The following is a 14,831-nucleotide window of genomic DNA, read 5'->3' as shown; positions in this document are numbered from 1 at the left end:
TAACGTTTCAATGAATTTGCATACATATGGTATATTTAAATGTCTTGTATTAATTGCTACGGTTGATTTATACTTGGCTCGCAACAAGCTTTATCCCTTCAAGTTTTTTACCAGAATGCCCAATACTACATAAAAATCTTAATGGATAGGGAAACCGATAAATTGCCACCTACCGCGCAAAGAATCACAAAGCTTGCAGAAACAGAAAAAAAATCAGGCTAAACAAAACAAAGATATAAAATGGACAGAGGCAGAATTATTTCCATTGTGCTCACACTGTACAGTTTGTGAAATGTATACTTTACAGTGGCCACACAGCTAATATCCACGTTTTATACAAATGTGCACTCAGGTGCACCAAGTGAGCATGTAGTTGCAATGGAAAAATCTGGCATTAAATTTCTATATGACTGATACGCCATACCACAGACATCATTGTAAATGGGAAAGCTGCATGCTTCAGTGAAATTGGCGGATTTGTCGACTAATAATTAAATTGTGTATGGCTCTTAAGTCACAAATTACAATTAATGATGAACAGGTTATTAAGGTTACTCTTATGAAGTTTAGGAAGTTCTTACTCTTTGCTCTTCCGATTGCCTGCAGACGGGATTTCCATAAAGTGAACTCTCTGACTGCTACACGAATTTCTTCTCTAATGAAATGGATACTCTTCAGAAAAGTTATATGTTGTGCAGCCTCTTTTACTTCTGTTTCAGGGAGAATAAATAACAACTCTAACTCTCTTAAGTCAAGAGCCATCTGTTGCATGTTATCTAATGCTGAAGAGCAGGTCTCAAAATTTTCCCTAAAAGGAAAAAAAAAATATCTATTTAGGTTTCTACAATAAAATACATGTTTGAACAACTTTAAAAAGATTAAGGATGCCAGTGAAATTTTATCACTTTATCAAGAGATAAAAGTGAGCCTTTTGGCCACATAGCAGCTTTAAAAAATAATGTGCAATGAATGCTGCACAGTGAAAATCAATTAATATATATATTCTTACATATACAGCAATTAATTAATTAGTTGGATGGGTTATTCAAGGTACAGCGGGTCATATATATGGCTATAGCCTGTTTGGGCATCCAGCAGGGCACAAAAAGTATATATACACATATACATTTTAATGCTTTACTAATTTTATAGAATAAACCCCATTTGGGAGAATTACTTTATTTTTCTGGTGCTGTGTTAGTCTACATGCACACAGATTGTTAGGGTAATACCAAATGCATCATCTAGCAGACTATGGCTGACGGCAGAACTATTAAGCCTTTAGCTGTCCCCCAGAGTAGACAGCACCTTGCGATTGTGGTGCAAGACAATATAACCTCTATTGCTATGACTGCAACGATTAAAAAGTGAACAGCCAACAGCATTTTCCTACACGGTTCTGTGCCGTCAGCTGGCATAGTACTAGTAGCAGGTATGGCAATGCATAGGACAAGATTGTGATCTTAGGGTGAATCCTAGTGCAAACTGAGCCACTTAAAAAGGATGTGAATAGGCAGTGGTTAAAAGGAGTCTAACAGCTCTCTGAAGATGTTGGCAGTATGTTGTCAGGAAATGCAATGTGATTTCCAACATAACTTTATAACTGGTCCATTATGTAGTTTTTGATAAATTCTTGGTAAAGTCAATATGCTAATAGAGCTCTGCCATTTCTGTCTGATGCAATTCCCTCTTCTCCAAGTGCCAATCCCTACTTCTCACAAAACAAATCCCATGCACATTAGATGGACATAAGATGTTCCAGACAAAAATAGCCTTTTGCACTTAGACTTGTAAAATAAACCTAATATCAGGCCTTACCAAGAGTAAAACGGAGTTTCGCAAGGCTGCCGCTGAATTGTGTCCACAGCCGTTTTTGTAGCCTTTATATCGGACAACATCTTGGTTATTGTATCATTTAGCTGCTGCCAATCATTGTCTGATCTGCGGATGGTACACACTTTTGGTAGCCAGTCAGCCCCAGCTGGTGAAGGAACATTCAGTGATGCGGTCCAATCCTGGGATTCTTCACAAGTTTTATATGGACTTTCTGCACTTTTTGTAGGACAGCATTCGAGTAACCAGGATAATTGTTCAAGTACAATGCTGCATTGCATTGCAAGATTCTGCAATCTATCAAGCCACTGATGCATCCCATTCTGTGGTGGGAATGCGATCTTGTACTCATGAGGTGAATCCAGACGGGTGTTGATCTCCTGCATACGACTCGACAAATTCCTGTAATATAAGAAAACAATTATAAATGTACAATGAATATTGTGTGCCTGTTGCCATGCCCCCTGCACAGTGCTTACAGACACTCAAACTGCTGCACAGTGAGACACGGACGCTTCCTGGCAGGAGACTGTGAAGAGAGAGGCTGCAAACTACAAGGAGAGAAGTGATCCGGGGAAAAGGGGAGGTAGACACAGCTCTGTGAGATGTAGCAGAGCTCACAGTGTAAAAGTCTGTCAGCCTCCTTGTAACAGGCACCTCATGCATCTCTGATCCGTCTCATCTCTCATTCTATGTGTCAGTGTGTTAGTACAATGTCAGAAGCCAGATGAAAGTGTACACCTGTACCCTGATAATCTAACCACACTGTCACCCCACAGAACTAGATGGATCATAATGGGTCTGCTAAGAGGCCCCACCCACCCCCTGGGATTTTGCACTGAGCAGCATACATATGTGGACTATGGCAGCAAATACAATATACAAATATGGCAGCAAATATAGAGTCTATAGGAGATAGAAAAGTATTGCATCCATCTCCAGCCTCTGCTGGGTATACAGTCCGGGAGGTGCCAGTATATAAGGACACCAGGAGAAACAACATGAACATTGGCAGCAGCCAAATCAATGACACAAGGCTTTAGAGGAAAAAACATGAAAAGGTCAAGATGCAATTTCTATTGTTAACAGCACGAATTTTAATAAGAATTTTATTTTTTGAAATATGGATATAAAGACATTTATAATGCCTAGGATGTTATACCTTTTACAAACATTGCCTATAGCAGTCCCCAAAACCTTCTTTTTAAGACTTAAATCCCTGTTTATCTGCTTCCTCTGAAAGGTAAAAAAGGCTAGGGTTCCATATGACATAGTGAAGGTTAAAAACAGTTTGGTGGTTTTGGTCTCCCTATTGCTTAGGCCACATTCACATGACCAAGCTTGCGATACGGTGCTGCACACGTGTGGCTCCGTACACAGGGAGGATAGAATGTGTCCTATCTTTCCCTATATTACGTGCCGTATGTAATGCATTGCACTGTAGAGAGGTGTCACCCCCTCTTCCTCTCGATTGCGGCTGACGTACGCCTGCCTGCCCTGCCGTAGCCATGCTGGCATACGTCAGTGCGAATACAGACTTACACTTATTACAGAGCAGTACAACTTAAGCGCTCAATAATAATGATTTTACTAGCCCCCATTCATGAAGACAGTCCCCAGTTGTGGAATACAGAGTCTCCAGACACTTGTTAGAATTCCATCACTAGAGGCACCATCCAGACAATAAAATTCTTAGCAAAAGACATTTGTCCTATAGGGTACACCTGATCTACTATGTGGGATATCTGGTTATACTGTTTTTGGCACTACCCTGGGTAGACAGCTTCATAATAATGTGGTCTTTACTTAACACCTACGTGAAGGAGGACGATCTATATCGTCCTCGTGCTGCGAAGGGTGCATGGAGAGAGTTCACGAGCTGAGCTCTCTCCATATACAGCGGGTGACGTCTGTATATAACAGCTGACGCCTGCCTGTTACTGCGGCGGTCGGTGTTGGCACTGTTCGTGGCAATTAACCTGTTAATTGCCGTGGTCGGACCCAACCGCAGCACCTAACTTACCTTACTGTTGGCATGGCAGCCTACAGTCTCATTGACACTCGTAGGCTTGCCATGTGCAATGATCTCTAATAGCCAGCAGATGGCAGGCTATTAGAAATCATAGTAAAATTGCTATATACTGCACCACAGTAGTACTGCAGTATATAGCATTAGCAATCGGACCCTACAAGGTTAAATTACCCTGGAGGATCTGAAATAATGGTTAAAAAAAAAAAAAAAAAATAGTAAAAAAGTAATAGTTTAAATCACCCCCCTTTCCCTAGATCACGTATGAAAGCAAATATATATAAAAGCAAATAAACAGTAAGAATCATAGACACGTTTGGTATCGCTGCATCTCAAAATGTCCGATCTATCAAAATATAATAACGATTTTTCACGGCGTTTAACCCTGTAACGGAAAATAGTGCCCAAATTCGAAAGTGCCACTTTGCCATTTTGAAAAATATAAAAAATTATATTAAGCCCTTAACGACTTGGCCTTTTTTAGTTTTTTCACTTCCATTTTTCACTCACCAACTTCAAAAAACTATAACTTTTTTATTTTTCCACATAAAGAGCTGTGTTATGGCTTATTTTCTGCGTAACAAATTGCACTTCATAGTGACAGTATTTAATATTCCATGGCAAGTACTGGGAAGCGGGAAAAAAATTCCAAATGCAGTGAAAATGGTGAAAAACCACATTTGCAACGTTTTCTTGTGGGCTTGGATTTTACAGCTTTCACTCTGCGTCCCAAATGACATGTCTACTTTATTCTTTGGGTCGCTACGATCACGTGGATACCAAATTTGTATAGGTTTTAGAATGTTTTCATACATTTAAAAAAATTAAAACCTCCAGTATAAAATATTTTTTTTTTATTTTGCCATCTTCTGGCGCCAATAACGTTTTCATACTTTGGTGTAGGGAGCTGTGGGTAGTGTCATTTTTTGCGAATTTTGATGGCATTTTCAGTGCTATAATTTTTGGGACTGTGCGACCTTTTGATCACTTTTTATAAATTGTTTTATATATTTCCAAAATGGCAAAAAAATGCCATTTTCAACTTTGGATGCTATTTTCCGTTACCGGGTTAAACGCAGTGAAAAAACGTCATTATATTTTGATAGATCGGGCATTTTCGGACGCGGCGATACCTAATGTGTTTATGATTTTTTACGGTTTATTTATATTTATATCAGTTCTAGGGAAAGGGCGGTGATTTGAATTTTTAGGTTTTTTTATTATAATTTTTTTTAAACTTTTTTTTATTTTAACTTTTACTATTTTTCAGACTCCCTAGGGCAGTGGTGGCGAACCTATGGCATGGGTGCCAGAGGCGGCACTCAGAGCCCTTTCTGTGGGCACCCAGGCCAGCACACCAGACTGCTTCCTGCAGTCTCGAACAACTTAAAAGATGCTGCTTTCAGTCCTTTATTAAAGCGATAATTACTTCGCTACTTGGGACTGTAGGAAGAGGGAGAATGAGTAGCCAGGGCCGAATTATCTTTGGAGGACCTTCAGCTGGTCCCACAATTCTCTGTGTACAGAGGGACACTGGAAAGAAGCTTAAATGATGCAAATTTTCCATCTTGTCCTTAGGAGGCCAATATGATCAAAAGTTGCTGAAGAACAGGGAGCAATAAGTTACTGCTTTCATTTTTGGTTGGAACCATACCATAAATAAGGGGGGTTTTGGGTTGCAGTTTGGGCACTCGGCCACTAAAAGGTTCGCCATCACTGCCCTAGGGTACTTTAACCCTAGGTAGTCTGATTCTTCCTATCATATACTGCCATACTACTGTATGGCAGTATATGTGGATTTTACTCCCCATTCATTACAATGTGCAATTAGCACACTGTAATGCATGGGTTAAAACGAGGTAGCCTCGGGTAGCCCCCGAGCCCTCTTTATGCGCCGGGAAGGGGTTAAAAAAGGCCGTACAGTGGTCAAAATGATAGTATTAAAAATGTCATTAAAAGACGACAAAAATGACACCGCCCACAGCTTAGTACACTGAAATATGAAAAAGTTATTAGCGCCAGAACATGGCGAAAATGGAAAAATTCTTTTTGTACAGAAGGTTTTAACTTTTGTAAATGTATGAAAACATTATAAAACCTATACAAATTTGGTATCCTCGTGATCATACTGACCCAACAAATAGAGTAGACATATCATTTGGGGAGCTCAGTGAAAGCTGTAAAATACAAGGCAACAAGAATATGGCGTAAAACCATTTTTTTCATCATTTTCACAGCATTCAGAATTTTTCCCCGCTTCCTAGTACACAGTGCAGTACAATTTGTTATGCAGAAAACAAGCCCAAACACAGCTTTTAACATGGAAAAATGAAAAAAAAAAAAAAGTTAAAGATTTTCGAAGGTGGGGAGTGAAAAATGAAAATGCTAAAACAAAAAGGAAGTGGCGTCCTTAAGGGGTTAATATAAAGTTACTGAAACTGACTATTGGTCAATAGATGGTCAAGCAAATATGTGTATACTCTAATTAGTGTGCACTTAGTTTGGTTTTGTTCAAAACACTGTTTATACCCCTCTCCCAACCCTTACAACTGTATTAGGTCTGTGCTTTCATTAAGGATATGTCCAACTATGCTCACAAGGCAACAGCATATATATCTATACTGTGTATATTTCCTATCCTTTTCCTTCACTGTATCCCCAGTAACACCCCCCCCCCCCCCCCCAAGGACATAGATAGAAGAAACGTGTAAGATAACACAACATTTGGAAAATGGAATATTTTGCTCTTTTTATCAATAAAAAGATTAATAGTAAAATAAAAATCGGGATATTACCGTAGAATAACCAACTGTTCTGTAACAGTAGTAAGAGAACTTCTCTGTTTCATGAGGATCTTTAACAGATGACCAGAAAAACCCTTGCATCGCTCTATGTTTCCCAAGCCAAGTTCCTAATAAGCCAAAAAAAAAAAGAGAATGTAAAGCTATGAAAAACACAAATTCTAAGCTTATAAATAAAATTTTATTCAATTGAAAAAACCCTGTAAATACAAACCCCTCTGTACATCATAGTATCAGGATTACAGGGAAGCTGTCAGCAGAAATTCATCCGATAAACCACCAGTATGTTGTGAAGCAGATTCCCACCATCTGAATCAAGTTTGGTTGCGGAACCATGTGGAATATCAACGCTGAAGTGAGATGTAAATTACAGAGGTGGAGAGTGTAGCACCGAAGTTAATCTCTCCCCACCTCTGAACATCTCTGCTGCTGTAATTTACTTTATACACCAAACGTCAAGAGAGATGGTGAGGGAGGTCCCTGAATGCAAAGCCATCAATTGCAGAGAAGGGAGCATTCTTGGATTAGAACTTTACTTTAGATCTAAGCTCTACACCTCTTTGACTTACATCTCACTTCAAAATAGATATTCTGGATGATGTCACCACAGAGTCATGAAAAAAACTTGAACTGGAAGGTCTTAACCCAGTGGTGGCGACCCAATGGCAGAGATGCCAGCAGTGACACTCAGATCCCTCTTTTCAGGCACTCTGGCAAATCCTCTGGCATCCTCTCACTCCCTGGAAGTTGAATACTCAAGGTGAAGCAACACATCCTTGACTTCCTGGAACTGCAGAAGGAGTGGGCAGAGCTGGATAAACATTGTAGCACTTGCTCCAGGCCTCACAATTCTTCCTGTTCCTGTTCCTTATTTAGTCCCTTAACAAAAATTTGGGGGGGGGGGGTACATCCAGGTTTTCTGTGATTTAGTAGCCAATTGAGACAATTATAGTAATTTCATTATCATGTATTATACATGTGGTGCACAACCTTTTTATTGTCTCTACTTAGAAATTTCAACAGGATATTAGTTGTACAAAGTTATCCTCAAAGGTATCGTCTGATTTCTTTACCAGTCTACCCTGTGTGGCCAAGATCCCCATTATGAAAACCATTATCCCTTGCATACATCATCCCCACAATTTGTACAATGTACTGCACACTCATGAATCTATCAACATATCTTACCTTGGCAGGATTCAATAGTGCTGTCATCAGTTTAGCATTACGAGCAACAGATTTGTAAAAATATTTTTGACAACCATTCCAAGTAGTGGTGATTTCTTCAAACAACCTGAAAGAAAAATACTGCATGGTCAAGCTTAAAATGCAATTAAAAAAAAGTCAAAAGGCATAGATAAGTAGTGCAAATGCAAAACACAACGAGAATTGGTCATCAATTTTGTCTATGTAAAACAGCAGACAGAGTTCGGTAGAGCATGGAGAACTGTGTAACCACTGTGGTCTCTCTCCTCCATCCACACTAGGTGGCCGTACTCCTCCTACACTTTGCATTGCGGCCCACATCATATGACCATGAGACACTGGGGGGACGTGTTCACTTCTTTCAGTGTTAAATAATCATTAACATGACTGCAAGAAGCTGGTTCCTTTGTAAGTGCCGACCCTTTGCAACCAGGTAACCTGTGATGTGAAACCCAGATGGGAAGAGAAAACATTCAGAACATCCCCATCTCAAAATGCCCCCTTTGTTTTTATTGACATCCTTACGTCCTGAGATGTCAATAGACCAGTTATCTTGAAGTCGAGAGATCTCAACTTCGGCACTTGAGAGTTCTACCTCTATGAGATTTATACAACTTATTTGCTGTAGATGGCCAATTGCGCACAAATGTGTTCAGCCCGTAGTGGCCTGATTCCTTGGAATGTACAGTACAGATGTTTTTGCATAATGCACAAATATGATGCATGTACAGTGGTGGGGCTACAGTAGGGCCATGAGACAGGAAGTACTTTTATAGTACCGGTGTTGAAGTTCAGCTGCCCTAGGGGTAGTCCTTGCATCACATTTCTGTATCACGAAAGGACTTCTGTCCTGTGCACTATGCATAGTCCATGGAACTGGACCAACAGTTTGCATGGGCTGCACAGATTGGTGCACAGCCAGCCCATGTCATCTTTTTGAGTGATTTAAAAGCACCTTAAAAAGGAACGATAAAAAGGTTTTAATCTGCTTAATAAGGAGCCGTTAGTGGTTTATGTTAATTTCTGCTGACATGTTGCTTTCAAGGTAAAGGGGTAATCCAGAGAAATCAAAATAGCAGTGGTGTATTCACTGCTGGATTGTGTTACCTATTTACGGTTTCTATCACTTTTGGTTGTTTCAGAATGAAACTATCCAAACCTTTTTTTAAGAAAGTGCATCAACAGTTATCATTTTATCATGTGACTGGGGGATAGATGCAAGTTGCTCTGAAGATCCAGCACTTTCAGTTTCTGCAGTTGCATGTACATGCAAAGATGCACAATTGAATGGAAATTCAACCCCTACTAGGAAAGGGTCCTAGAAACAAGTTCAGTTATGTCCAATAATGAGGTAGCTAGGTCACAATCCATTTGTGGGCGCAATGATGCCTCTTAATTCTCTGGATAACCCCCTTTTACAATATAACATAAGAAATTAAATCAGAAACCATTTAAAAAAAGGTAAAATTCATACTCAGAATTAATTTCTTGGGTGGAGTTTGTGATGGCAAAAGCGGTGTGAAGGTCCAAAGGACGGAGGCCAAGTATATCCTGATTGTCTTTATTACGCATCCATGCAATCCCCCGTCGGTATGACAAGCCTGTAAATTATGAATGTAGAAATAAAAAGGAAGACAAAATATGCATTTTAATGACTTTACATCTGTAAATTCTAATTAACAGTTATGTTTGGCAATAGCATAAGGGCTTGAACTCAAAAAGATACAAATGTAATATGATGAGATACAAAGCTAAATGTTTCAAAAAATGTTTCATAAATAGGTATTTTGTAGAGAATAAATACTGTATCATGGAATAAAATTGGTTTTATTATACAGCTTTTGGAAGGATTACATTAGGGAAAATATTCTCACAATCATTAATGACTGTTTGTGTGGCACTTAGCAAAAAAATTTGGAATTTCATGGCAGCCTACCATAAACTTTAATAGAAGGCATGGTTCTTAGGAGATTTTTACACATTTTGAATGCTGTGTGAACTGACCATAAAATGCTTAGGTTCCGAGAGTTTTATTCACTTTCCAATCTACATTACAAAAGGCTTTTTGGTTAAAGACACAGGATAGGCACAGGATAGTAGGCACAGGATGAGGGTTAGTACAGTGTGCATATTATAAAACCAAGCCAATATATAGGGTATGTAAATTATTGAAATATAGCAAATTTATTTTCGAACTCTACACTTTTTTTTGGTTAATAGTCCTGAGTGTCCTAATTCTCAATTGTAGTTCGAAAATGTATTGCTAAGATCATGTAGCATATACCTGTTTTTGACAACATTTTAAAAAGCTCCGCTAGTGCCCTTTGCTTCTGCATCAAGATGTGTTTGGCCTCAGATCTCTGCTTCTCCTTTTCTGCAGACTGGTCTATGGTGAGATTTTGAAGTTCCTGTATAGATTCGATGATCCCATCTGTAATAAAATGAATTGTCACAGTTTCCGACAAACACACAAAAAGATTTTGCAAAACTATAGAACAGTGATGGCGGACCTTTTAGAGGCCGAGTGCCCAAACTACAACAAAGACCCGCTTATTTATCGCAAAGTGCCAGCACAGAAATTTAATTTGTGATTTATACTCCCTGCTCTGTCACAGCTTTCATTGATACCAGCACCTGAGGACACCAATAAAGCAGAAAATAGTCCCAGGTAGAGCTGTCACTTTAAAATAGCTCTGTGCACAGCAAGTCCTGGGCTGTCTGGCACTTCAGGAAGATACCTGCAGTTATCTCTGGTGATGGCCTGAGTGCCCACCAGTGCCATAGGTTAGCCATCACTGCTATAGAACGTTATATAATAAAGTATATAAAAGTGTATGGTACTTTTTATACCTGTAAATGTATTCAGATTTTCAAAGAATGTTGGCATTGAGCTCTTCTTTATGAACGAGCTGCACAGGTGTCTCATTCTTTTAGTCAGTTTAGGAAGGCGACACTGAAGTGACTCCACGGAATAAATATCCTCACCGCTGTGTAGCTATTAGAACAAAGCAATATATTAATCATTTTTTAACTGGTAACTTTAGGGGGGGGGGGGGGGTTCACAATACAACTCAACAAATTCACTTGAAAACTTATATTAACATAAAAGTTTGGGATCAGATTAGATGCTATACTAAATAGAAATGTTTTCCCCCAAAATTTAGTGGACATTAAATTCCTTATGGAACAATTAGGACACTGCTTTAATTTTCTCAAATGCAAAAGAAGAGGTTAAATCAATAAAGTAAAAAATTCCCTTGATTTATAATATATATATATATATATATATATATATAGATATATATATATATATATATATATTATATATATTAAAAATAGAACAACAAAAACTTGGTCGTAATGATGTGATGCAGACTTGTGACCTATGTAACCAATCCCTTGCTGCAGCATTCTTGTGTGGAACGCTGCTCCATCATCACCGTATGAAGCAGGGGCCAGAAAAGCTAACTATGCTGCAAAGGATGATATAAGATAATTTTGTATTTTATATCATTTAACACTGCTTGTTTTAAAAAAATCACAGAAAAAAAATTTAAAAAATTCATATTCTTAACTTTCCAAAGAGGAAAGGAAATTTAAAGAATCTACATAATTTTACATTCGTAAAACAATGTCCTCATTACCGGTAGTACAATGTTTTCGCGATACAAAGTTGTGTTAAGTAAAGTAGCAAGTTGTCGTATAGCTTTTCTTTGCACGTCTCCTGCAGTATCTGTAGAAACCAGCTGCTCTTCTGGGACACTTTCTACTAATGCTGTAGAGGCAGATTCATGCAAAGCCGTTTCAAACTTCTTAATGAATTTAAAAAGAGTTCTAGAAGTAAAGCAAAAAAAAAATAACATAATGAACCCTAGACTGTACTGAAAAACTAATAAAATATATAGAGCAAACTCTGCAAGAGAGCAACTCAAGAGTGTACATAAAAGCAAAAAAAATATCTATGAGTCAACTGCTCTAGCTCATTTACATGAGGAACAAGGCACAATCTCTAAATACAGCTGCAATCTAATAGTACTACAAAGTTCGAGCAGTAATCTTACCGATGTGTTTTTTCCACAGACTGTTTCACAGACCAAAAACTGACGTCATTCCACTTTGATATTTTCACAAAATCCTACAAGAATAAAATGCTTATTAACTTCCAAAAGTCTCAACAAAAACTAAAAAACAAGAATTGCCATATACAGGGTCAAGACATTGGAATATCCTGTGAAATACAAATTGTATCAAAAAACAAAAAAATATACATGTATATATGTATACAAGTATTTTTTTAAAAATCCATCCAACGACACCAAACTCAGACCCCTACACTCAACCATGAGGATGGGGAAGCAACTTTAAAATCTTAAATGAGAACCCCCCCACCCTTTTTTTTTCTTTGCAGATTGTGATTGCCAAGGAAATATTACATTGATTCAATCCACGATTTAAGTAATTTTCAGATGACAGATGGTGCTGTAATTGCCGAAAATCAAAATTGTACAAAAATGGGGATCTCTTGAGAAATACACATTGGATCGAAAAACAAACAAAAAAAATTTGTTAGAATTTTTTTACCCAAAATTCCTTAACCCCTTAGCGCAGTGACTTAGCGCTCAGTGGTGGATATATCCACCACGGAGCTGATGCCGGCTCGGCTCTGGATCTGAGCCGACCCGGTATCGGGAAACACGGGGTGCCGGCTGTAACTAATAGCCGGCACCCCAGTGTAACACCCCACTCCGATTGCGGGTATGTTATGCTATGGAAGTGCTGGGGTCCGATCTGGTCCCCAGCACTGCCTGCAGGCATTGCCAGTAAGATGGTGTCAGTGCCAGCCTATGCAAGTGCATAAACTGACACTGCTAGTACCCTGCAATACATCAGTATTGCAGAGTGTTATCATGAACAAGCAATCAGATGATTGCTTGTTCATGTCCCATGGTGGAAAAGTGAAAAAGTTGAAAAAAAAGTTATTCAATAAAAATAAAGTAATAAATGAATAAAAATGCCCATAACCCCCATAACATACAGAGAGACAAACCCCAAAAAAGTCTAAATCATAACAAAACCCCCACATATATAGTATCACCGCATCCGTAACAACCCGTAGAATAAAAGTAAATCATTATTGATCCCGTACGATGAATGCCGTTAAAATAAACAGTTGAAAACCCCCCAAAAATGATCATTTCTACCTATTCAATCTTACAAAAAAATGCAATAAAAAGTGATCAAAAAAACATGTACTCCAGAAAGATACTGGTGCAAAGTACAACATGCCCCGCATAAAACAAGCAAAAAAAAAAAACAGCTCCGTAGCCAAAAAAGTAAAAATGTTATTCCACTTGGAAGACGGCAATGCAAAAATGATTGATTTTTCCCCACATTATGGTTTTATTTGACAAATTTAGTAAAATGTAAGAAAATATATTCAAGTCTGGTATCCCCGTAATCGCATCAACCCATAGAATAAAGATAACATGATTGTTAGGCTAAACAGTGAACATGAAAAAAAAAAAGTCAAAAATCCAGTACAGAATTGATGCTTTTCTACACCTGCCCTCAAAAATGAGTTCCTAAATTTTCAACAATAGGTGATACCAACCCCAAAATGGCAACATTGGAAAAAGCATCTCATCCCGCAAAAAAAATGCCGTCACATGGCCCCAATAACGAAAAGCGAATATTTTATAGCCTACAAAAGGAGGCAACAAGAAAACTAAAATCCTGGCAGCTGCAGGGTGCTCCCTTCCCTTCTGCGCCTCACCGTGCGCCCATAAAACAAGTAACGGCCACATGTGGGGGGTCTCTGTACTTGGGAGAAATTGCAGAACAAATTGTATGGCTGGTTTTCTATTTTTATCTTTTGGAAAGGTGTAAATTTTAGGGCTAAATGAACGTATAACAATTGCCCATTCTAAAACAGATGTAGAACAATTCATGCCCACAATGTTTCAAATGTGCTCACAAAAGCTGCGGACTAAACTAGTGCATTTTATAGAATAATTGCCATGACAAGTGAAATAAGGTCTCAACTTTTTCTAATATAAGCAATCTACAAATAACCTGTTTTGGTCCAGTCTGCAAACATCATACTCATTGTTATTTTACTGATCTGTTCTCTAGATACTATATACAAGATACTATATACAATCGTACCTTTAGCTCTTTCTCCACGGGCTTACGCAATTCACTGATTCTTGCTTCAACAGATGGCAAAAATTGCTTGTAATAATGGTAAAGGTTCCAGAGATGACTGCATAAAGAAACTAAAACAACAAGGCAAAAATAAATTAGTATGCACAAGAGTGAAACATTGTTTGGCAAAAACTTTGTTAAACTTGACCAGTTAGTTTTGAGCATAGTAAATGGATTTTATGAACACAAGATACTGTACATTTAGGAAAATACTGTATATAACTATTTCACATTTAACATTAGGAAATAATGCAAAATAGACAACAGCTTTCTCTACTTGTGTCTGTTAAACCATGGCATACCTTTCATAGAAGCTTGTGGCACAAGCAGTACATGACAGTGAAAAACCAATAGCATGTGGAGACGAGAAGGAAATTCTCCTAAAGATGAACCTTCAATAAATGCTTCTAATGTCTTGGTAAGCGATTGCAATGTAGTTTCTTCATCATTCTCTGCAAATATAAACCAATATACAAATAGAGGTGAAATATTCAGCTATGTTACATATACTTGCATCAACAACCAATATTTCATATAGGTCACCTTGTTGTGGTTCCACTTGCAAAAAATCTTCAATCAACTGATAGATGGAAAACCAGCGTTTAAAGGATTTTTCAGAATGTCGTTTCAAAGCATTGTCAAGACTCAATGACCAGCAGCTGCAAACCAATAAAGTAAATCAAAATCATTCACAACTGAAACAAGAAGAATCAAGAATTGTATAGCCTCTGGGGAACTGCTAAGGTACAGACTGGGAA

General features: G+C 38.2%; 1 protein-coding gene across 2 annotated transcripts in view; it reads right to left on the bottom strand.

Moving 5' to 3' along the window:
• Nucleotides 1-14,831, bottom strand: part of MDN1 (midasin AAA ATPase 1) — a 178,012-nt gene that overhangs the window by 21,952 nt on the left and 141,229 nt on the right. For both annotated transcript variants that reach the window (XM_072141954.1, XM_072141952.1), the window contains exons 69-80: nucleotides 14,617-14,732; nucleotides 14,376-14,525; nucleotides 14,035-14,144; nucleotides 11,931-12,004; nucleotides 11,514-11,703; nucleotides 10,720-10,864; nucleotides 10,154-10,300; nucleotides 9,344-9,470; nucleotides 7,852-7,957; nucleotides 6,658-6,773; nucleotides 1,819-2,235; nucleotides 582-808 (exon numbers count right to left, since the gene is read on the bottom strand). In XM_072141954.1, the coding sequence (XP_071998055.1) occupies nucleotides 582-808; nucleotides 1,819-2,235; nucleotides 6,658-6,773; nucleotides 7,852-7,957; nucleotides 9,344-9,470; nucleotides 10,154-10,300; nucleotides 10,720-10,864; nucleotides 11,514-11,703; nucleotides 11,931-12,004; nucleotides 14,035-14,144; nucleotides 14,376-14,525; nucleotides 14,617-14,732 (1,925 nt within the window). The remainder of the gene's footprint in view (nucleotides 1-581; nucleotides 809-1,818; nucleotides 2,236-6,657; nucleotides 6,774-7,851; nucleotides 7,958-9,343; nucleotides 9,471-10,153; nucleotides 10,301-10,719; nucleotides 10,865-11,513; nucleotides 11,704-11,930; nucleotides 12,005-14,034; nucleotides 14,145-14,375; nucleotides 14,526-14,616; nucleotides 14,733-14,831) is intronic.

The sequence above is a fragment of the Engystomops pustulosus genome, chromosome 3 (genome assembly GCF_040894005.1).
Source record: "Engystomops pustulosus chromosome 3, aEngPut4.maternal, whole genome shotgun sequence".
Lineage (NCBI taxonomy): Eukaryota > Metazoa > Chordata > Amphibia > Anura > Leptodactylidae > Engystomops > Engystomops pustulosus.
Note: the sequence above shows the minus strand (reverse complement) of the source record. Positions and strands in the feature narration are given on the sequence as shown.